This window comes from Neopsephotus bourkii, unplaced genomic scaffold, assembly GCF_033783945.1.
Source record: "Neopsephotus bourkii isolate Nb327-2 ecotype Australia unplaced genomic scaffold, CSIRO-AGI_Nbou_v1 NB_1358, whole genome shotgun sequence".
Classification (NCBI taxonomy): domain Eukaryota; kingdom Metazoa; phylum Chordata; class Aves; order Psittaciformes; family Psittacidae; genus Neopsephotus; species Neopsephotus bourkii.
Window position 1 is genome coordinate 4,697,102 of NW_026901837.1, and position 17,824 is coordinate 4,714,925.

General features: G+C 40.8%; 1 protein-coding gene across 1 annotated transcript in view; it reads right to left on the reverse strand.

The window, feature by feature from the left end:
- Positions 1 to 15,838, reverse strand: part of LAMA4 (laminin subunit alpha 4) — a 100,752-nt gene extending 84,914 nt beyond the window's left edge. The window contains exon 1 of the mRNA XM_061366845.1: positions 15,459 to 15,838. Within this exon, the coding sequence (XP_061222829.1) occupies positions 15,459 to 15,659 (201 nt within the window). The 5' untranslated portion in view covers positions 15,660 to 15,838. The remainder of the gene's footprint in view (positions 1 to 15,458) is intronic.
- Between the last annotated feature and the right edge of the window lie 1,986 nt (positions 15,839 to 17,824).

The following is a 17,824-nucleotide window of genomic DNA, read 5'->3' on the forward strand; positions in this document are numbered from 1 at the left end:
ATGTTAGTGCTGCCGTGTTTTTCCTGGTTCAGGTTGGAGTTAAGCACTGTAGATACATCTCGGAAGAAGAGCTCTGATACTGTGAATGACTTTGACAATCTCCAGAGCTGGTGACCAGAGTAAAACTCCCCAGATAACCATGCAACAAAGCTCTAGCACAGAACAGAGCATGACCTCATTCTAAGGACACTTTCTGGTTCCCTCCAAAAGTCGTGCTTTTTGCTGCACTAAAAATGCTGCTTTTGACTCCATGGACATCCTAGCTTGAAAGCACTCTGGAAGGCACAAATTGTATGGCTTATCATGTCTGGAAATCATTAACTGCAGAACAGTCTTCTTTACCTTGGACAGATACATGAGCCTACTGGTGTTTCAGTCAGCAAGAGAGTACTGAAGGCACCACTGTGACTTCTACATCTGCTTTTCAGCTCAGGACATAAATGACTTCCAGTGTTTTTAAACATGGACTATTAAGTCCAGACTACCAGTTGTAGATTGATGGACATTTGACCACTTCTTGCTCCCTGGGAGCAAAATAACAGACATTTCAAATTCCTCAGGTCAGATACATGTTATTCATAAGCATAGACACAAAGATTTAGATTTCCTTCAGTCTGTTGGGAAACTTCTGCAAACAAAAAGAGCTATAATGCCGCACTCCACTGTCCTGACCATCCTGCCTTTGGTGACCTGCACGAGAAACCTCTCTCCATTTGTTGCCAAAACATAAAATCCAGTGGATGTACCATATGTGCTGTGTGCAACTGCATTTCCATGGTGGACCATGTTGCTGGTGTGCAGCACACTCAGGATCCCTGGGGTCTTTGCCCTCTTACACAGACACCACACACTTTACTGACCATAGGAAAGATGTTTAACTGCTGGAGGTTAAATTTTGGCTTGATTATTCAGTATGGGTAGCATTCAGGAGTATATTGTGACTGCAGGGGTGTGTACTTGGGAATGGACAAAAGTTAAGTGGGGGAGAGTATGTAGCCACATTTTCTCTGCAGGACCCTGGTGCTGGCTCAGCAATGCTGATTGCTGACTTGGTCCCAGAGCACTGGATGGACTTTCACATTCACTAGAAAACCTATGAACTGCACTGTGTCAGGTAAGAGATCAGAAAACCTGCATGCATTTCCCCCTTTTCTGAATGCATGGACAGCTGCAGGCTCATCAGAGATTCATTTTACTAGACTGACAGGGTATTTACTAATTAATGCTCTGGTTTTGCATCATCTACATGGACATACCTTTAAGTTATGGAGATGGAGCCCTGTTTCTGGCACTGGATGAACTGCCAAAAGCTTTTATCCCCATCTCACATCTTATCTAGCCAATGTTCCACTCATCCAGGCAGTGTGATGGTACAGCGTACTTCACACCTAGACTTTTCCATTTTTGTGTGTGAAGAACTCACTGGAAATAGCTCACCAGCTCTTGCTGAAATATTGTACCAAATATTGTACAAACATACAAAATATTGTACCAAATATTGACTACAGCTGAGAAACACTGTTAAGTAAGTTTTGGGATTAAATTAACTGATAAAAGTTTGAATTATGCTGGTTTTGTCTGTACCCAGAAGAGAATATGTATTTTACAGGTACATATATGATATCTAAGCAGTGTGCATCCGTATGTAACCTGCCTTTCCTATTTGTTCTAGCTAACCATGAAACACTGTCTTTCCACACTTCATAACTAGGAGATAACAAATCACTGAGCCCAGCATCAGATGCTGCCAGACGCCTCTGTATGACCAGACTCCTGATTCCTGTTTTCCAAAAGGATAAGGCTGTCAGTGATAAACGTATGAAAGCAGTGCTTGTAATATTATTTGTTGCTTTGAATATTATTTGACATTCCTCCTCTTCTTTGCAGCTTTTATCCTCATATGTTCCACACATAAACACTAGACTGTTCACAAGATCACCAGCAATGTGTAATCAAGAAATGCAGAGCAAAGCTCTGCACTTTTCCTGTAATACCTGCTATGGGAGAAGCTTGAGGGGGTTTGCTCTGCCCCTCAACAGCTGAAATGGTTGAGGTAACAGATGGATGTATTTAAACACTTTGATTTTTGTTACTCCTCCAACCTGCTAAAAGGACCCATCTCTACCACTACATTTGATCTAACTACGATAGGCCATATGAACAAGGGATCTGATGATCTTAGGGATCCCATGTGAAGTGTGTGACTTGCAATAAAATTTGTTGGATTAAATTCTCCATGCCTTGTTTTGTTCTGAATTTTTGAGGCAGGAGAGAGAGCACTTTCTATAAGGTGTCCTTTGGACATTTATATACAAGCATTTGATAACAGCACTGGTATTTGCCTAACTGTCCTGTCATTGTCTTAACCCTGCCACTTCTTTACAAACATAACTGTATAATAGCAAATAATTTTTGTATAAATTTCTTCTAGCTCTCATGTCTCCAAAATTTGGATGGATTTGAATTTGCCAAAAGAGAAAGAATGATCACATGGATAGAGATTTGGCAGTTACAATATCCTCAAAAGCACAGTGTGTAGCAGTGAAGGGTTTGCTGCAGACAGAATGTTCCAATAGGTCCATTTATATATAGTGAGGCATTGATTAAATCCATGGCTCCTCAGTTTATATATATAGCACACATTCACTCCAGTTTTTATTTATAGGTTACCTTTTAGTCTTGTCTATATTATATGTCTCTCTTGTTGGCAACAAGGCTTGAATGTAATTTAAACAGTCTTACAGTAAATGCCAACCAGATGAGATGGTTGTTCATTGGCCCTTCTTGGGAGAGGCCTCTGAGCTTCTCTTGGGCTGTTTCTATTAATGGAGCATCTGAACATTACCCTGATGGGTTGTGGATCTCCACCTGCCCCCATTGGCTCCCACAGCCCTTCTGCTGTTGCTGTGTTCTCTACTCATGCTCATGTCCTCCCTGTCCTGCGTTCAATTTGTCCTACTCCTCCGCTTTGCCTTTCCCTGCACCTGGTTCTGGTCACTCACCAACCTTATGACATACCTTTCACCTCTAATCTACTAACATCTTCACAGCAATAGTTTCATTATGCTATTTGAAATTAACGTAAAATGTTCCTGCTGAACAGATAAGAAACTCATCACCTTGTTTCTGTGCATTAGCTACTCTGTCCCTAACTACGTTCAAAAGGATATTGGGACTCAAGAAAACACATTCTTCTGCTTATCTGTTGTGTGACCACGAACATTACTTTTTCACTCAGTTTCTTGATTTGTAAAATGCAGTAACTATAAATGGATACTCAGAATCACAGAATGGTTGAGGTTGAAAGGGACCTCTGGAGGTCATCTGGCCCAATCCCACTGCTCAAGCAGGGCCACTTATAGCTGGTTGGCTGGGAGTATGTCCATATGTAGAATTATAGAATTATAGAATAGTGAGGGCTGGAAGGGACCTTAAGATCATCTAGTTCCAACCCCCCTGCCATGGGCAGGGACACCTCCCACTAAACCATGCCACCCAAGGCTCTGTCCAGCCTGGCCTTGAGCACTGCCAGGAATGGAGCATTCACAACTTCCCTGGGCAACCCATTCCAGTGCCTCACCACCCTTATAGTAAAGAACTTCTTCCTTATATCTAATCTAAACTTCCCCTGTTTTAAGTTTTAATTCATGTATTTTAGGAGAACTACTCAGAATCATCAAGAATAATGAATATCCTCACGTGAGCAGACATTTCTGGTAGTCATGATTTGTTTGTTTCAGGTGCTTGCAGAAAATATAAAGCTGTTGCTGGATCCAAGACTTCCAATCCTTTTAATCCAGTGCTAAAAGAACATTTTTGGCTTCCAGCTAAACAGCCGTGCTTTAAAGCCATTTGCATAAATTCACAGCACTGCTCGGCATTGTGCTCTTTCCCACTTTTTTGCTCCATTCTTTCTAAGGGATAAACCACTCTCTGGTATTTAAGGGCAACTTTTATGAGTGACCTGCAAGAATTTATTACCAAAGCATACCAGATATATGAAAAGGATTAGTCAAAGAGGGTAGGGAAAAAAAAAAAAAATAAAAATACATTTCAGTGTTAAAATTTTACATAAAAGGTTGAAACCAACTTTGTAAGGGAGCTTTTAAGATGCTTAAGGAAAATCTGTTTTCTTTAATTCGTAAGAGGAAGGAAATGTGAATATGGAGAAATATATTTGATGTAGTTGTTTTTGTTAAAATATCTTTCATGGCATTTGTTTTTATTGGATACAGTGATTAAAACATTTCCCTCTTCTTGAGGAAACAAAATGAAGAGCTGGAGCTCTTACTGAGGGTACAAATAACATTGGTTCTGCTGATAACTTGCCCTTTTAACCTGCCCTGTTCATTTCTCTTAATTTGCTACATGCATCTTCCTAGACGAGACTGGCTATAGGGGAGGTTGTCGTGAGTTCTTCCAACCAGAGAGTTAAACTGTAACTAATTTAAAAATTAAAATGCCCTGCTGATGGCCCTTCTAAGAGCTGTCATACTTCTCTCTAGCTTAAGTTATCATTTGAAGAAATAAATTGATTTCAAATTCCCAGACTTTGAGTAATAGCAAATTCAAGATTGTCTTTGTACTTAAACCTATAAATTCCTATGAAGTGACATTTCAAATGGATCTTTGTCATTCCCTGGAGAATGAGGCTCTCAGAAGTTAATGACTGACCTGTTGGACAGGCATGTTTTACCATCAAAGTCATCATAGAGATGGACAAGAGTCCTGCTCTACACCATGAGGAACTACACAGCAGTCAGACAAAAGCAGACATCTGATCTGTAATTTTATTTCTTCTTCTTTGATTTTTACTAAATTTATGTGTACTTTGAAGCCTAACAAACTCAGAGGATTAAAAACAAACAACCTTGCTCACCAGCTTCCCATTAGGCCTCCACGTTCTATTTATATTTTCTATAAGCCACCATTACCTCTGGTGTACAATATCAAATTCTTCTGAACTAGAAAGGTCACATTCTAACTATTATTACTGAAGAAATTAATTCAGTGTGTGACCCCATAGTTAGACAGTTAATGACACCATTTAATAGGACACTACAGCTGTTAGAGAACTGTCTGCATACAAAAAGCCACTCTATAGTATTTACTGTTTCAAGGGCAGAATCCCCATGGAAAGTAGCCATTTTCAATTTCAAATTTCATCTTCATTCTGAGAGGAACACATTGTTTAGCTTAGTCTTGGTGTAGTACATTAAATTCACTTTTTGTTGTCTTAAATTTCTGACATTGTTAACAGTGAAATATTCATTACTTCCAGAGCTCCACTGATGTTATAAATTAAGAATTACCTAGAAGTTGGTGAGGAGTTTTGGGCACAATGCTGGTAATCTTCTATTACCCACTTATCTTGACAGATTCTAATTGCATGTAATGAGATTACAAACTAAAGCAATTATGTGAGTTACATAATAACAAGCTTTCTGGGTTTTTAATTTAGCTTGCAAATGTAAAAGCAAAGTATTTCTTCCTGAAACAATAATTCGGTGAAAACCTGAATATTGTTTCTTATTCTTATTTTTTAAATTTAATTCCAAGATGAGATAGGTTCAATGAAAATTAAAGTCTCACTACTCCCATTTGCCCGTAGATCTGGCAACTTAATATAATAATGGGGTTTTCTAGGATATGAAATGCTCATTAAAGCTTCAGGGGTGTGTTTCTGTGAAGCTCAGTAGTTTGAATCTTCAGGCATAAAACCCCCGAATAATCTAATGTCACCGGTTTTGAATCTGTAATGTTTTTCAGTAAATGAACTGTTCAATGAGTGATGAAACAAATGAAGCCTTATTTTCTGTTACTAGTGTCCTTTCTGTCATCCCCAGTGCATGGATCTCAATACTGTCTCTTTGTGTCTGCATCCTCAGTGATGCTTCCACCTAAGAACACAAGGCTGTATCTGGTCTGGAGCCACGCACACTGTGCCTGGCCAGTCTGCAACTGCTGGAGAATATATCTGATGTCTGAATTAAGTCTGGTTTTCAAACTTTTGCTGCGTTAAGGAACAACTTAACTCTGTAAGATCCCCATCCTTTATATACACAGAGGGTTTGAGCTCTCTGAATTTACTGAAAACATTGTGTTTGCCTTAAGGGAGACAGGGCAAGGCCCTAACTTCGTAACAACTAATATGAAAACTTCACCTGATGACTTATCCCTGATGACTGGGGATATTTATATATCACCTGAGAAGTATCAACTGATCAGCTTCAAACTAGAAGTTTATTTTTGATGATAATAAAGAACAGATTAGGATGCTGATGGAACCATCTTCCCAAAGTTTTAGACCAAGAACTCAGATGTGGCTGAAACTAAACCTAGGGAGACAGAAGCTAGTTGCTGTAATTCTAGGTAAAATCCTGCTGATAGGGAAGATATAGAGCAAAAGCCACCTCCTACATTTCTCCCTGTAGCATAGTAGAGTTAGCAGTTGGAGAGAGAGTGAAGGTAGCTAATTGCACATGGGTAATCCCAAATCTATAAGCAAAGCAGAGCATGGGAACAGGGAAGAATGACAAGGCACCCCCTCCCCAGCTCACTCTCACTCTATATTTTTGTTCCTTGAGTGAGCTTGTGTATGTCTTCACTGTAGTAGTGACAGACTGATGGTGACTGCCCCAAAAACAAGCAACAGCTGAAAGCCAGATAGCTTTATGCAGAGCAATAGCATTGTCTATTAGCTTGACTAACTGTATTTAATGTTTTTAAAAATTCCTCTGTTGAAAACATTTTCAGGCTGTTACCCCTTCCCCAGTCCAAGAGGAAAACAAAATGCCATTCAGCAGCAGAGATGGGGTTGGATCCAATATAAACTTTCTCAGCTAGGCATTCTCCATGGAAGTGAATAGTCATTTTTTCCATATACAGTGGGAAAGACAAAGCCTCTGCTTAAAAGGCATTCTTCTCCAGAAAGGGGGAGGGCTAAAACATTTTAGCTGTCTACAAGCTGGCTAAGGATTAGAGATTAATACCAGCCTTTTCTCTAATGTACTTCTTACTACAGCCACTAAAAAAACTTGCTCTTACAGATGCTCATTGTTGAAAATCTACAGTTGTAAAGGTAGCTGTTTGATCATCCTCTTTCAAACAAAGTGCCAAGTTTACTCAATTTACAGGAAAAGGGATAAATAATTCTGCATTGTTTCCTCATTAATCAACCTCCACCCAGTCCCTACAAAAGGCTCACATGAAATGTGCATTCTGAGTCATACTTTCTCCTCTTGAGTCCCTGTGATAAGTGAGGCACAACCAGTTAACAAACTACAGCACTCCCTGAGAGATTTTCAGATAGAGACAAAAACTGGTAAGGAGTAAAAAAGGAAAGCAGTGTTTAAAGCAGGTATGGCTGTGCTCATGGGATACTGTTAAAACCAAGAGGGTAGATATGGAGATTCCTTTGATTTCCCTTTTGCAGCAATTTCTCCTACCCCAGATTTCAAGTAGAGTGGTTTGATATTGCAGCTATTTGAAATGTTGGAATCACAGTAGACATACTTGACAGACTTTGCTTGACCAGTAGCTGTGGCATCAATTTAAAAGCTCATTAGCATGAAACATGAGCCAATATGAAAGTCTTGAAAGATCAAGAGAAACAGTTTCATCCATCTCTCCCTCCCAAGATCAGCCTAAGTGGACAAAACAGACAGCTGCTGGGGATGGCTGATGAGAAGGTGCTGTGTTTCTGGGTGGTTCTCAGAAAAAGGGCTTCCCCCTTGATGATCACAGGGCTTTACAGATGTGTGGGAAGGAAGTGAGGCAGCTTGACATGGTGAACTTTGCACTACATGCCTTACATCCAGAATGGAGGTGGGCAGAGGCTGTGCTCTGAAAGGGGAGAGGAAAAGCCAGGGCTTGGGAGGAGAGATAACCTGCCCTGATTTCCCACTGCCTCTCGGCTTCTGGCTTGTTTCATCATAGGCATAGTCTGATAATGAAGAAATTAGTTACTTGTTGGCTCAAAGAAGGGGAAGAGTAGATATATCAAGAGAAAAAAACAACAGTTTATTTCCTTATCCCTCATAGAAATCCATCACTCAAAGCCGTGTTGAAAGTAGCTGGTGACTTAGAAGTTCTGTTGAGCCTCTGAAGACAATCCTTGGCATTAATGGGAAGTAGGGAGCCACAGAAAACCACAGATCTGCAAAGAGCTGAGCAGGGCACACAAATCCCCTCTGACCTTACACTGTGTCTAGACCTTTAACACCTGCCCACCTCCCTCCTGAATGGATCTTTGCCAGGTGCTGGTGCTCTGGAGACCTTGCTAACCCTCAACGGGCCAGGCTGTGTTAGCTTTTCTGGGACACGCAGTATTTTAAACAGCCTGGGTAGGGAGGGCTGTGTGTGTTTTGCCCTGCCAGCTCCTTTGCTATTTTCTTTTTTATTATTTTTATTATTTTTTATTATTATTATTTCTTTTTTATTATTATTATTATTTTCTTTTTCTGGATACTGGTGCAGATTTTCTCTGTGCAAATGTTTGCTTCCACAGAGTGCTTTCGAGGAAGGGTCCCTGGAGCACTGTACTGTGCTCCACTGGACTGTGGAGCACAGCATAAGAAAGTCATGAATGGCAGGCTCTCTGTGGCTTTCCGCAGGCTAACATACAGGCTCAGAGGTGAAAAACTACAGTGGGAAGCCCTAGGAGATGTTGAACTCGCATTAGGCTTGTCAGAAAAGCCTGCTCGTCTCTAGCTGCTCAGAGGCTGTTCATGCGACGCTAACAGGATGCATTGTAGGGTGGTGAGAGGGTATCGCACATCCCTGAAATGATCCGGTTTAGGTGCTGTTTCAGTGTATCTTTTTTTTTTTTTTTCACCTGATGCCAACAGTGAAAGCCTGAACAAGTTCATTTCTATTAATTTTTGTTGGGAAGACAGAGTCAAAGACTCAGAGCCTTACAGTTTCAGCTAAAGTGACTGCTTTTACAGATCATATTGGAAGTTGTTCATGCAGGTGGAGTCTTTTTATCCAATTCAGTTATGTTTCAAATTAACACCTGAGTGTGCCAGTTCTTCCTATGACCCCTGGCTTCCACGTGTCAAGACTTAAAATACAGTATTTTAGTTCCTGTTAAAAATGACATCTTTAGTTCTTTAGACTTGTAAATTTGGAATAGTAATTTCTAAAATACTATTCACGACCCTCTATTATACTTTGGCTCTTGAATGCTGGGGTTTTAGCACCATTTCTTGCTGGTTTGTCTTAAAAGAAAAAAAAGTATTTCTAGTATTTCTTAAATATTTATTTTAAGAAAAAACTCTCTAAAGAATTGTGCAATACACTTATACAGGAATGACAAAGCCAGATCATATTTACTGCATTTTAGTCAATCTCTGTTTGCATTGCAAAATAAGCACTGTATGTATCCTGACTAATAGTTAGGAATATCTCTTTGAGAACATTTAACGACAAAGAATTAGATTTCAAAACCTCTGGCATTCTAACAGCTTTTTATACAGCAATTCAGCAGTTGTTGAATCTTGCATTAGGATGCATAACCCAAACATCCCCAGCTCATGGTGGTGTCTGAAAATGAACTGGGATTGGATCCAAATGTTCAAGAGAACTAATTAAAATATAGAAACCAAGGGTATCTATATTTTGGTGTCTGAAATGTACATCCAGAAGCAAACTGTAAATTGTCAGTGGCTGGTTATTTATTACTCAGAAGATAGACCTATTTTACGTAGCTCTTGAACACTAGGAGTTCTAATTGTTATCAGTTTCAATCAGGACAAGTTCTTTAGAAACCAATTCTTTTATAGCTTCTCATGCCCTCTGGAAAAACTGGACTTTTCCTTTCTTGCTTCCCATGTCATGAATAAGAGTGGTCATGAAATGCCTTTTATTGGTTTTCACAGCCCTGAAGCTTCTTCAGGGCACTTTGCTGGTACTTGCCCAAAACTCTGTGGGAAATCACAGTGGTGGAGTTTAAATTGCGCTGTTCTTGCAAGTGCTTTATGCACCTTCCTGAAATGGAGAACATTTCACACTATCCATCTGCTGTGTCTTGTGCTTCCAATTGCTTCAGCTTCCTACAATTTAAAAGGTTTGGGTCTGGCGACGTTACACCAAGCAGCTGATTTTCATTAAAGCTTTGATGAGAAACTTGAGCTGGAATCACAAGCATCTGCAGTAAAACTTCCTCCCCACTAATAGATGTTTCTCAGAACATAACCTTGTTGTACCAAAAAAAAACCAGCAGCTAGAAATCCAAATTAAGCATTATGGGAGTTAACCTAACATAACCTCAAAAGTCTGAAACAAATTCATTTAAAGACATGTTTTTTTTAAAGGTAGATGCAGTTCCCATTAGCTTAAAAAATATAAAAGTTTTTGTTAAGCTAAGCCCCTTTTTGGCTCACACTACAGCATTAGGTCTTCTGTTGCTGCCTTTTAGTACTACTTTGTTTTAAACAGATTAATGCTACAATTAAGGATCAAACTATGGTTTCTCAAAACAGTGTGCAAGACTTTCTGTTACAGCCTTTATGGACAAGGGGGTGAAGGCAATTTAGTGGTAGTTTGAGTTTTTGTTAACAAGTGGCTGGGACTTATGATTGCTCTCTTTTTATGTATCTAATGTGATCCATTTTAGAGAGGTGAGTTTGTCACAGGTCCTGTGCTAATTATTGCTTATCCCTTTAGAGAACCAGAAAGAAAGCACCTCAGATACAGTTTCTTGCTTTTAAACACTTAGGCCAGCAGCTTCTGGTAGAAGTCAGGTGGGAAAAAATGATTGCCAAACATGTAGTTTTAACAAGAAAGCTCCAGCAGATAAGTTCTGCCTCTTACTTTCTCTTATAATAAATGGTTAATTTTGACTTGACTATGATAATTATTTCCTTTAAAGGACTTCTTTTGTCTCTCTGCCTTTCCTCTGAACCAAAACCACTTATACTGCAAACAGTTTTCCTCTTCCATCTGTCCAACAATATCATGCCTTCCTTCACTCTGCACGAATAGGCTTCCTTTTCTGTCCCAGTTACTTTACTCTTAAGGCTCTTGATTATCTCATTCTTGGTCTAATTTTTTCCTCCTTTCTCTTTGTAGTGCTTTAGTTTGCGTCCTTTCTTACTATTTGCTTCATTTCTCCTTTCTATAGAGGACATTTGAAATTATCTTTCCTTGCTTGACAAGTGTCTCCACAGAATGTCTGTCTTCCCTTTCTTCCACTAATCCTTCCCACACTCATCTATACTGGTATTTCTTTGCTATTTTCTTGACCTCAGTTAATCTTTGATAGCAGAATCAAAAGAGGTTTTTTTCTGGATGTCACCTTAAATTCATTTTACATTAAAGTAAGTGATGTATAACATGAATTACAGGGAATCATTTGCCATGCTCCTTAGTATTTGAAGTCTGGTACCATTGTTTATGCTCACCTCAGTCTGTAAGGAACTTTATTGCTTCTGGAGAACAAAGTCTACACCTAAATAGTTAAAACCATCATGCCAGTGGAATTTATAAACACAAATGTTGACAGTGGCAGGCTTCATACTGAAATGGTAATGTATGACCTGCCTCTTATTTTAAAGGCATATGTTTGGCAGTGGGATATAACTGTTCTCAGAAGTTACTTCTGGTTTTCAGTTTTAACTCTGTGCTTCATCAAAACCACTCCCTTTCCTTCTGCTATGTCCAAGCTAATGAATAGAGCCCCAAACCAAAGATTTCTGATGTTTGCCACTTGCTTGTTTGCTTTCATTTGATCACTGTCTGTCAGTTTTAAATCCTTCGCTTCCATCCCTGATGAATCTTCCTTGTAAGATACTTTATCCTTATTTGGAAAAATCAGTCTCTGACTTTATGCTGCCAGAGGCAATTGGGTTACACTAATGAGTTGGATCCATTGGTTTGTGCTCGCTCTCTTTCTCACTGTCTCCCCATACAGATCAGGATTCAGCACTGTAACATCTCCCCCATGTCCCCTGGGTATTTGAAAGTGCTTTTCATATTGATCTGCCCCTTGATCGACAATCCAATACAACTGGATAGTCTTCAGTGCTTAACTATGTTTGAAATTAAAATTTGTAATTAACTTGTAGTGTGAACTGGGTTACCTTCAGTTTCCAGTTGTTTCATACGGTGAGACCTTCATCTGTTAGACTAGTGAGCATATTTATTTCTCTTTGCCTGTGTTTGTGCTTACACAATAAGTTCAAAGTTTTTTCTTAACCTCCCTCTGAGCTAAGCAGATTGGATTGTAGAGTCTCTCACCTACCTTCCAAATCCTAACACTGTAATCCTTTTCATGATACTTTTCTGAATAATTTTCATAAATTTATAAGCATTCTTCTTGAAACAGAGGCAGAGGGGTAGCTACCTCATACGATGATGGTCACTACCACTACTCATTATGCAGGTAACATGACATTTCATTGAGCGGAATCTAGTCCAGTTAATATAAACATCTACATACTGTGGCCCAGACTTTAGCTAATTGCTAAAGCTGTCCTGAAGTGAGTACACAGTATAGTTTTTACAGAGGAAGAGGTTCCTTTGAGGGCCTTAAGGGGAGACCGTTAGGTATTAGAGACTTTAGAAACCTAGTGCCTGCATCACTATATGGGGAATTTGGGTTTATATGTGAAGATAGTGCCTGATTCTTATTGGAAAAGTTTAGGAACAGTTTACATGCCTAATTTAGTTGTATTGGATTGTATATTGATTAATAACTAGGGCACCAAGCTACTGGGTGTTGCCTGAAATCCAACTCAAATGCTGTGAGTGGGTACACTATATTAGCATAGCACTGAAAATGTATTTAGTCTTCTTCTTTCTGCTGGTAGGATGATTTCATTCTAATCGAAAGCACAGAAAGTTCCACATTAAGAATAACTCTGAATTTTTAACCCACTTCTCCCAGTTTCTTTAAATTTAGGGTTGCCCAACACAGGAAAGGAAAATGTATTTACACTAATTGGATCTCCTGTTCTTCTGTAGGGTCATAATACCAAACTGCTACCAGGATTTAAGAGCATCCCACCAGTTACAGCTTGGAAACTCCCACCAGCACTGTCTTAGACTTTACAGATTTCTGAAGATGTTGTGTAGAGCAGAATCATGTGTGGAGCAAATGCTGTTCAGCACCCTGAAGCGCCACAGTCTCTCAGTGCCCTGATCTATGCTCCAGCTTTACAGTGGCATGTTTTGCGTTGTGGTTGACTGGTACCGCAGACCACAATGAAGCCCCATACCTTGCTCTGTAACTCTGCCTTGCAAATCTGACCCTTTGTATAATTTGGCACTGTTCAATGTGACTAACAGCCTCTGTCTGCTTGGGAGAGTTGTAGGCCTGAGTCAATATTTAGCCGAAGGAGCTGAATCAAACCACGCTGTGTAAGGGAGTTTACTCTGCGGTTTACTGTGAGCTGCGGGTTAAGAACTGAGACTTCGAAAGAATCTAATTCAAACCTACTGGTATAAACCTTGTTGCTGGGGCTGAGGCAGGGGAAGGTGGCCTGTGGGAACTCTCTGAGGACCAAAAGAAATGTTCCTTCCTTGGGTGAGAGACTACCAGGCCATCACTCTCTGGCAACCTATGTCAACCTCTGGCTTTAGAGCTGATTCCACAGCTCATGTTACCAGCTGTGTATCTGGATCAATGGCTAAGCAGGTTCTTCAGTGTTGTGAGAAATCTGCCCTGTTCCAAAAGAGCATTCTACTGGGACTCCTTGGAAACTGCTATGGAGATAACCCTGAGATGCAATAGTAAGGTGAATCTACAGCTATCAAAGGGCATGAAATCCTGTTCCCTTCCTCATGAAACCATAATATCCTGCAGCCAAAGGGCACGGTGTGGCAATAGCAGGCAGCATCATTCATTCATAACATGGGATCCAGGGTCTAAATGCTGCCATTGCAGTGGCTGAAGCATACTGCCAGAGCAGACACCAGTTAGTTGAAAGGATCGGACTGCACAAATGAAACTTCAGGGAGGACTGAAATGGGGTGAATTAGACTAACATTTCATTCCTCTGCAGTGTCCAGGATATCTCATAGCACTTTCCCAAAGTGAAGTCAAATATATCAAAGTGAAGCAATGTGAACTCTTGTCTTTGGGAAAACCTTAGTACCCATTCATATTGAGAAAGGCTGATAATCACTTATGCCCATTATCCGGTGAAAAGCAGCTACAAAACCCGTCCAGCTCTTTAATCAGGCATTTCATTGAGGGACTTTCCCTGTTGTAAGCAACAGGTGGCAATGCAGCTTCCTGGGGCTGATCCCACGGCAGTTTTGCATCCCCTGTCATGGAGCCTGTCCAAGTCCGGGATGGTTGAGAGCCCCTGTGCTGAGAAAAGCAGGGTTTAGCCTCCAGTTTTCTCACACAGGTTATGTTTCCCACCAAGTCCCTGGCAGAGTGGGCAGATGTTTCCCGAGGCTGCCCACCTGTTTGGATCTGCTGCAGCAGGGAGATGGGCTCTGCTCACCCCTGCAGTAGCCCTGGCTGTCTGAAAGGTTTATGCACTTATTTCCATGGCTGTTAGTTCTGGCGACTGGAGTGTAAGGGGAGAATTTGCCGTGTGATATCAGAGATTGCAATCTTGATGCTGTCACAGTGACATGGCTACGCTAATCTCACCTCATTTGGGGATGTTATGCTAGAAGAACTATGCTTTCCCTTCCCATGACCTTGTGTAACTCAATTTGCCTCATACTTTGCATCTCCCACGCATGAGACATTACTGTCCCCCATTCCCAGTGTATGCTGGAATAATTTATTGTTTTCTCAAGCTGTAATTTTGAGCAGTCTATTCCCCATGCAGCTTTGCTAGAATGAGGAATATCAACCAATCCCAAAACACAGAGCTTACAGGAAAATTTTCCACCGTCAGACTGCTTCTCATATCTCTCTGATTTCATTTGTCACTTATCCCAACCTCATACTTTTTGGAAGTCTTAAAATCTCTGCAGGTGTTTTCTCTGCAGACTGTTTCTTACACACATTTGATTTATTATCCCTGCTCTTACAGCGAAACGGAACTTCAGATTTTGGAGGTGGATGACATTCAGATGTAAAAGCACAAACTTTCACAGTACAGATTTTTCCTGAAGATTAAGTGAAGTACAGTTGCAGGAACTACAACAAGGCAAGCAGAAAAGTGTTGTGACAATTAACCCTTGTAAAATAGCTCTGTTTGGTCAGGCCTGTGTAGTTATGTTGGCAGGAAAGTCAGAGACATGCTTAGCCAGCCTCACTGCAAAGTATAGCAGCTGTCTAATCACAGCAGGCAGGGCATGTGTACATTTTGAAGTCTAAACTGTATCTCACCAGCCCCGAAATGCAGCATCTCAGACCCCCCCGCAAAAAGTCCTCCAGTATCCCTTTAAGGATCAAATGATTAAGCTAACGTTAACCAGATGGGAGCTTCAGCACAGACAGATGAAAGCAGAAAAGTGCAGACACTAGAGAGAGAAGGGAGTTACTGTACCTCAGCAAAAGGCACCCAACTTCCAGTAGCTACTGCCTGCTGCTGCCCTCTGATAACAGTGGCTTCTTGCGTGCTGACCGCTGAGCTACCTTCAATGTCAAACTGAAAAACGCCTCCCTCACTTGAGGCTGTGCTGGAGGAGAAGCATCTCAAAAAGAATAATATAGGAGAAACGAAGGGCCAGGCGGAGATCAAAGCCATTTCCTCCGCTTACATCCAGCAGTGGTCTTCTAGCGTCTCAGTAATTGTTTACCCTCTTCTGCAATCAGCCCCCCTTGGCTTAGTGGTGCCTCAGTTATTTTAACTTTCTTTCAGCATTCAGTTTCCAGATGTGGCACTTCAAGGCAGTTTAATCAGATCCTGATTTAAAGGGGGGGGAGAAAAAAAGTTTAAAAAAAAAAAAAAAAAAAAAAAAAGAAGGGAAGAAAAGCGCTTTTGCTGCCTCTCTCGTTCACTCTCTGTGCCTGTGGCTCCTCTTTTTCCCCAGAGGCTCCAGCACAATAACATACAGATGGGCAGTGCTTAAGCAGTGTCAAACAGAGATTGTATTCCAGGAAAGCACCGCTGGCTCCCCAGCCACCTTATCTCCCTCTGTCAGGATACAGACTGACGCTCTGCTCAGTGCTCTGGCTTCCTTCACATGTTCACATCATTCCCTTTTTTACCTTTCGCGTCGAGACCCTCCCACTCAAACTTTGCCGTTCAGAAAGTGAAGTCACCCTTTCCTCCTCCCCCCTCCCCCTCAGCTCCATCCGACTGCTCCACGTGAAGCATTGCCTCTCGTGACTGTTTATTTTTTAACATCTCCAGTTTATTCAGTGTAAGGCAGAAAGGTGCCAAATTTATTAAAAAAACCCCATGCTAGACCAACCTTTTCTTTTGGCATGGGGGTGGGGAAGCTGTGGGTGGGAGGAGGAAGAGGAGGAGGAGGAAGAGGAGGGAGACAGCCTGACTGTGCCATGGGCTAATGGGGCTTAAGTGGTTTCTCTAACATGCTTCATTCAGATCCTTTCCCTCAAGCCCACCTCTCAGCCTCTCTTCGGCTTGTGAAAAAGAGTATCGTTCACTGTGATTTTGGAAAATGACTTCATTCCTCAGACTTATGAACTTTTATTTACAAAGAGAATCTTGTATTCCTTTTTCAAGAGATGCTTTGTGAGGCCCTGGTAACAAGGCTTGCAGTGTGTATGAAAGCGAGCTGAATATTTTTCCCACAGCTGACTTAATTTTATGACTACAATCTCAAAAAGACAACGCAGCAACTCTTGCTCTGTTCTGGGATAAAGTCAGGGTATAATTACACTAATGTGCACCATTCCAGCCAAGGGGTCAGCACCCCATCCCTCAACTGTCCTGTGTGCAGGGGTTTGTAGCACCATTTGCCTGTCAGGCTTCATTCTTAAATCTTAATAGAAATTGGCTTATTTGGCTTCATTTTTTCTTTCTCCTTCAATCTCCCCTTTCTTATCTGATTGAAGATATTACGAACCAAGGAAGCAGTCAGTAGGGAATTAAGGGTAGCAGTCAGTAGAGAGTTAAGGGTAAAGTAAAATGTTTTGGTGATCTGTTAAGTTCTACACACCTGTAGGTACAGCTCTGAGCCCATAAATGCTGTGCAGATGTCACGTAGGGACTATAAAGCAGTTAACAACCAAGAAACTGCCTGATTCAGAAGTGGTGTAGCTGAGCAGGCAAGGCCACTCCAGCTTGTGGGACAAAGTGTTACACTGGCAGAGAAGAGAAAGCTATGAGGCTATAAAGTTTAGAATCAAAGTTTGTAGGATGAAATGAAAGATAACAATAGTGATTGCAGATGTTTTTGTCCTAAGAGCAAGAGAAACATCTGTGTAACCTGGACCTGGTATGGTGGTAAGCATGTTGTTAACTTAGGGAACAGTTACTTACACTTTGTAAGCCTGTGGATGGGAAGAGCAGGAAAATTAATCCATATATTTCTGGAAATCTGTCTTAAGCAAATTCAGAGACTTGAAAGTTCTCTCACCTAGTAGAAAAAGGAACTGAAGAAAGAAAGTGATCTGTAAAGAAATGACCTGAACCAGAAAGACAGGAAAGACATGAAGGTTTGACCAAACTATGAGCTCTTGCTGAACCTGAAGGTTAAGAAAGAATCGTGGGAAGTGAAAACTGGGACTATATCTAAGCACAGGAAGACAAAGGCTGACAGGTAAAGGCAGAAAATGAGATGTAATTTTAAACAGAATAGGTGTAAGAGAAAAATATGGGAGATCCTTAGTTCACTATCCATCAAAGAGAGAAAGTTAGAAAAGGACGAATCTGACAAGAGTAATTGTTTAAGGTGGAGGACTGTGTTAAATGGCTTCTTGAAGGGCTTCCTGGCTTTGTGA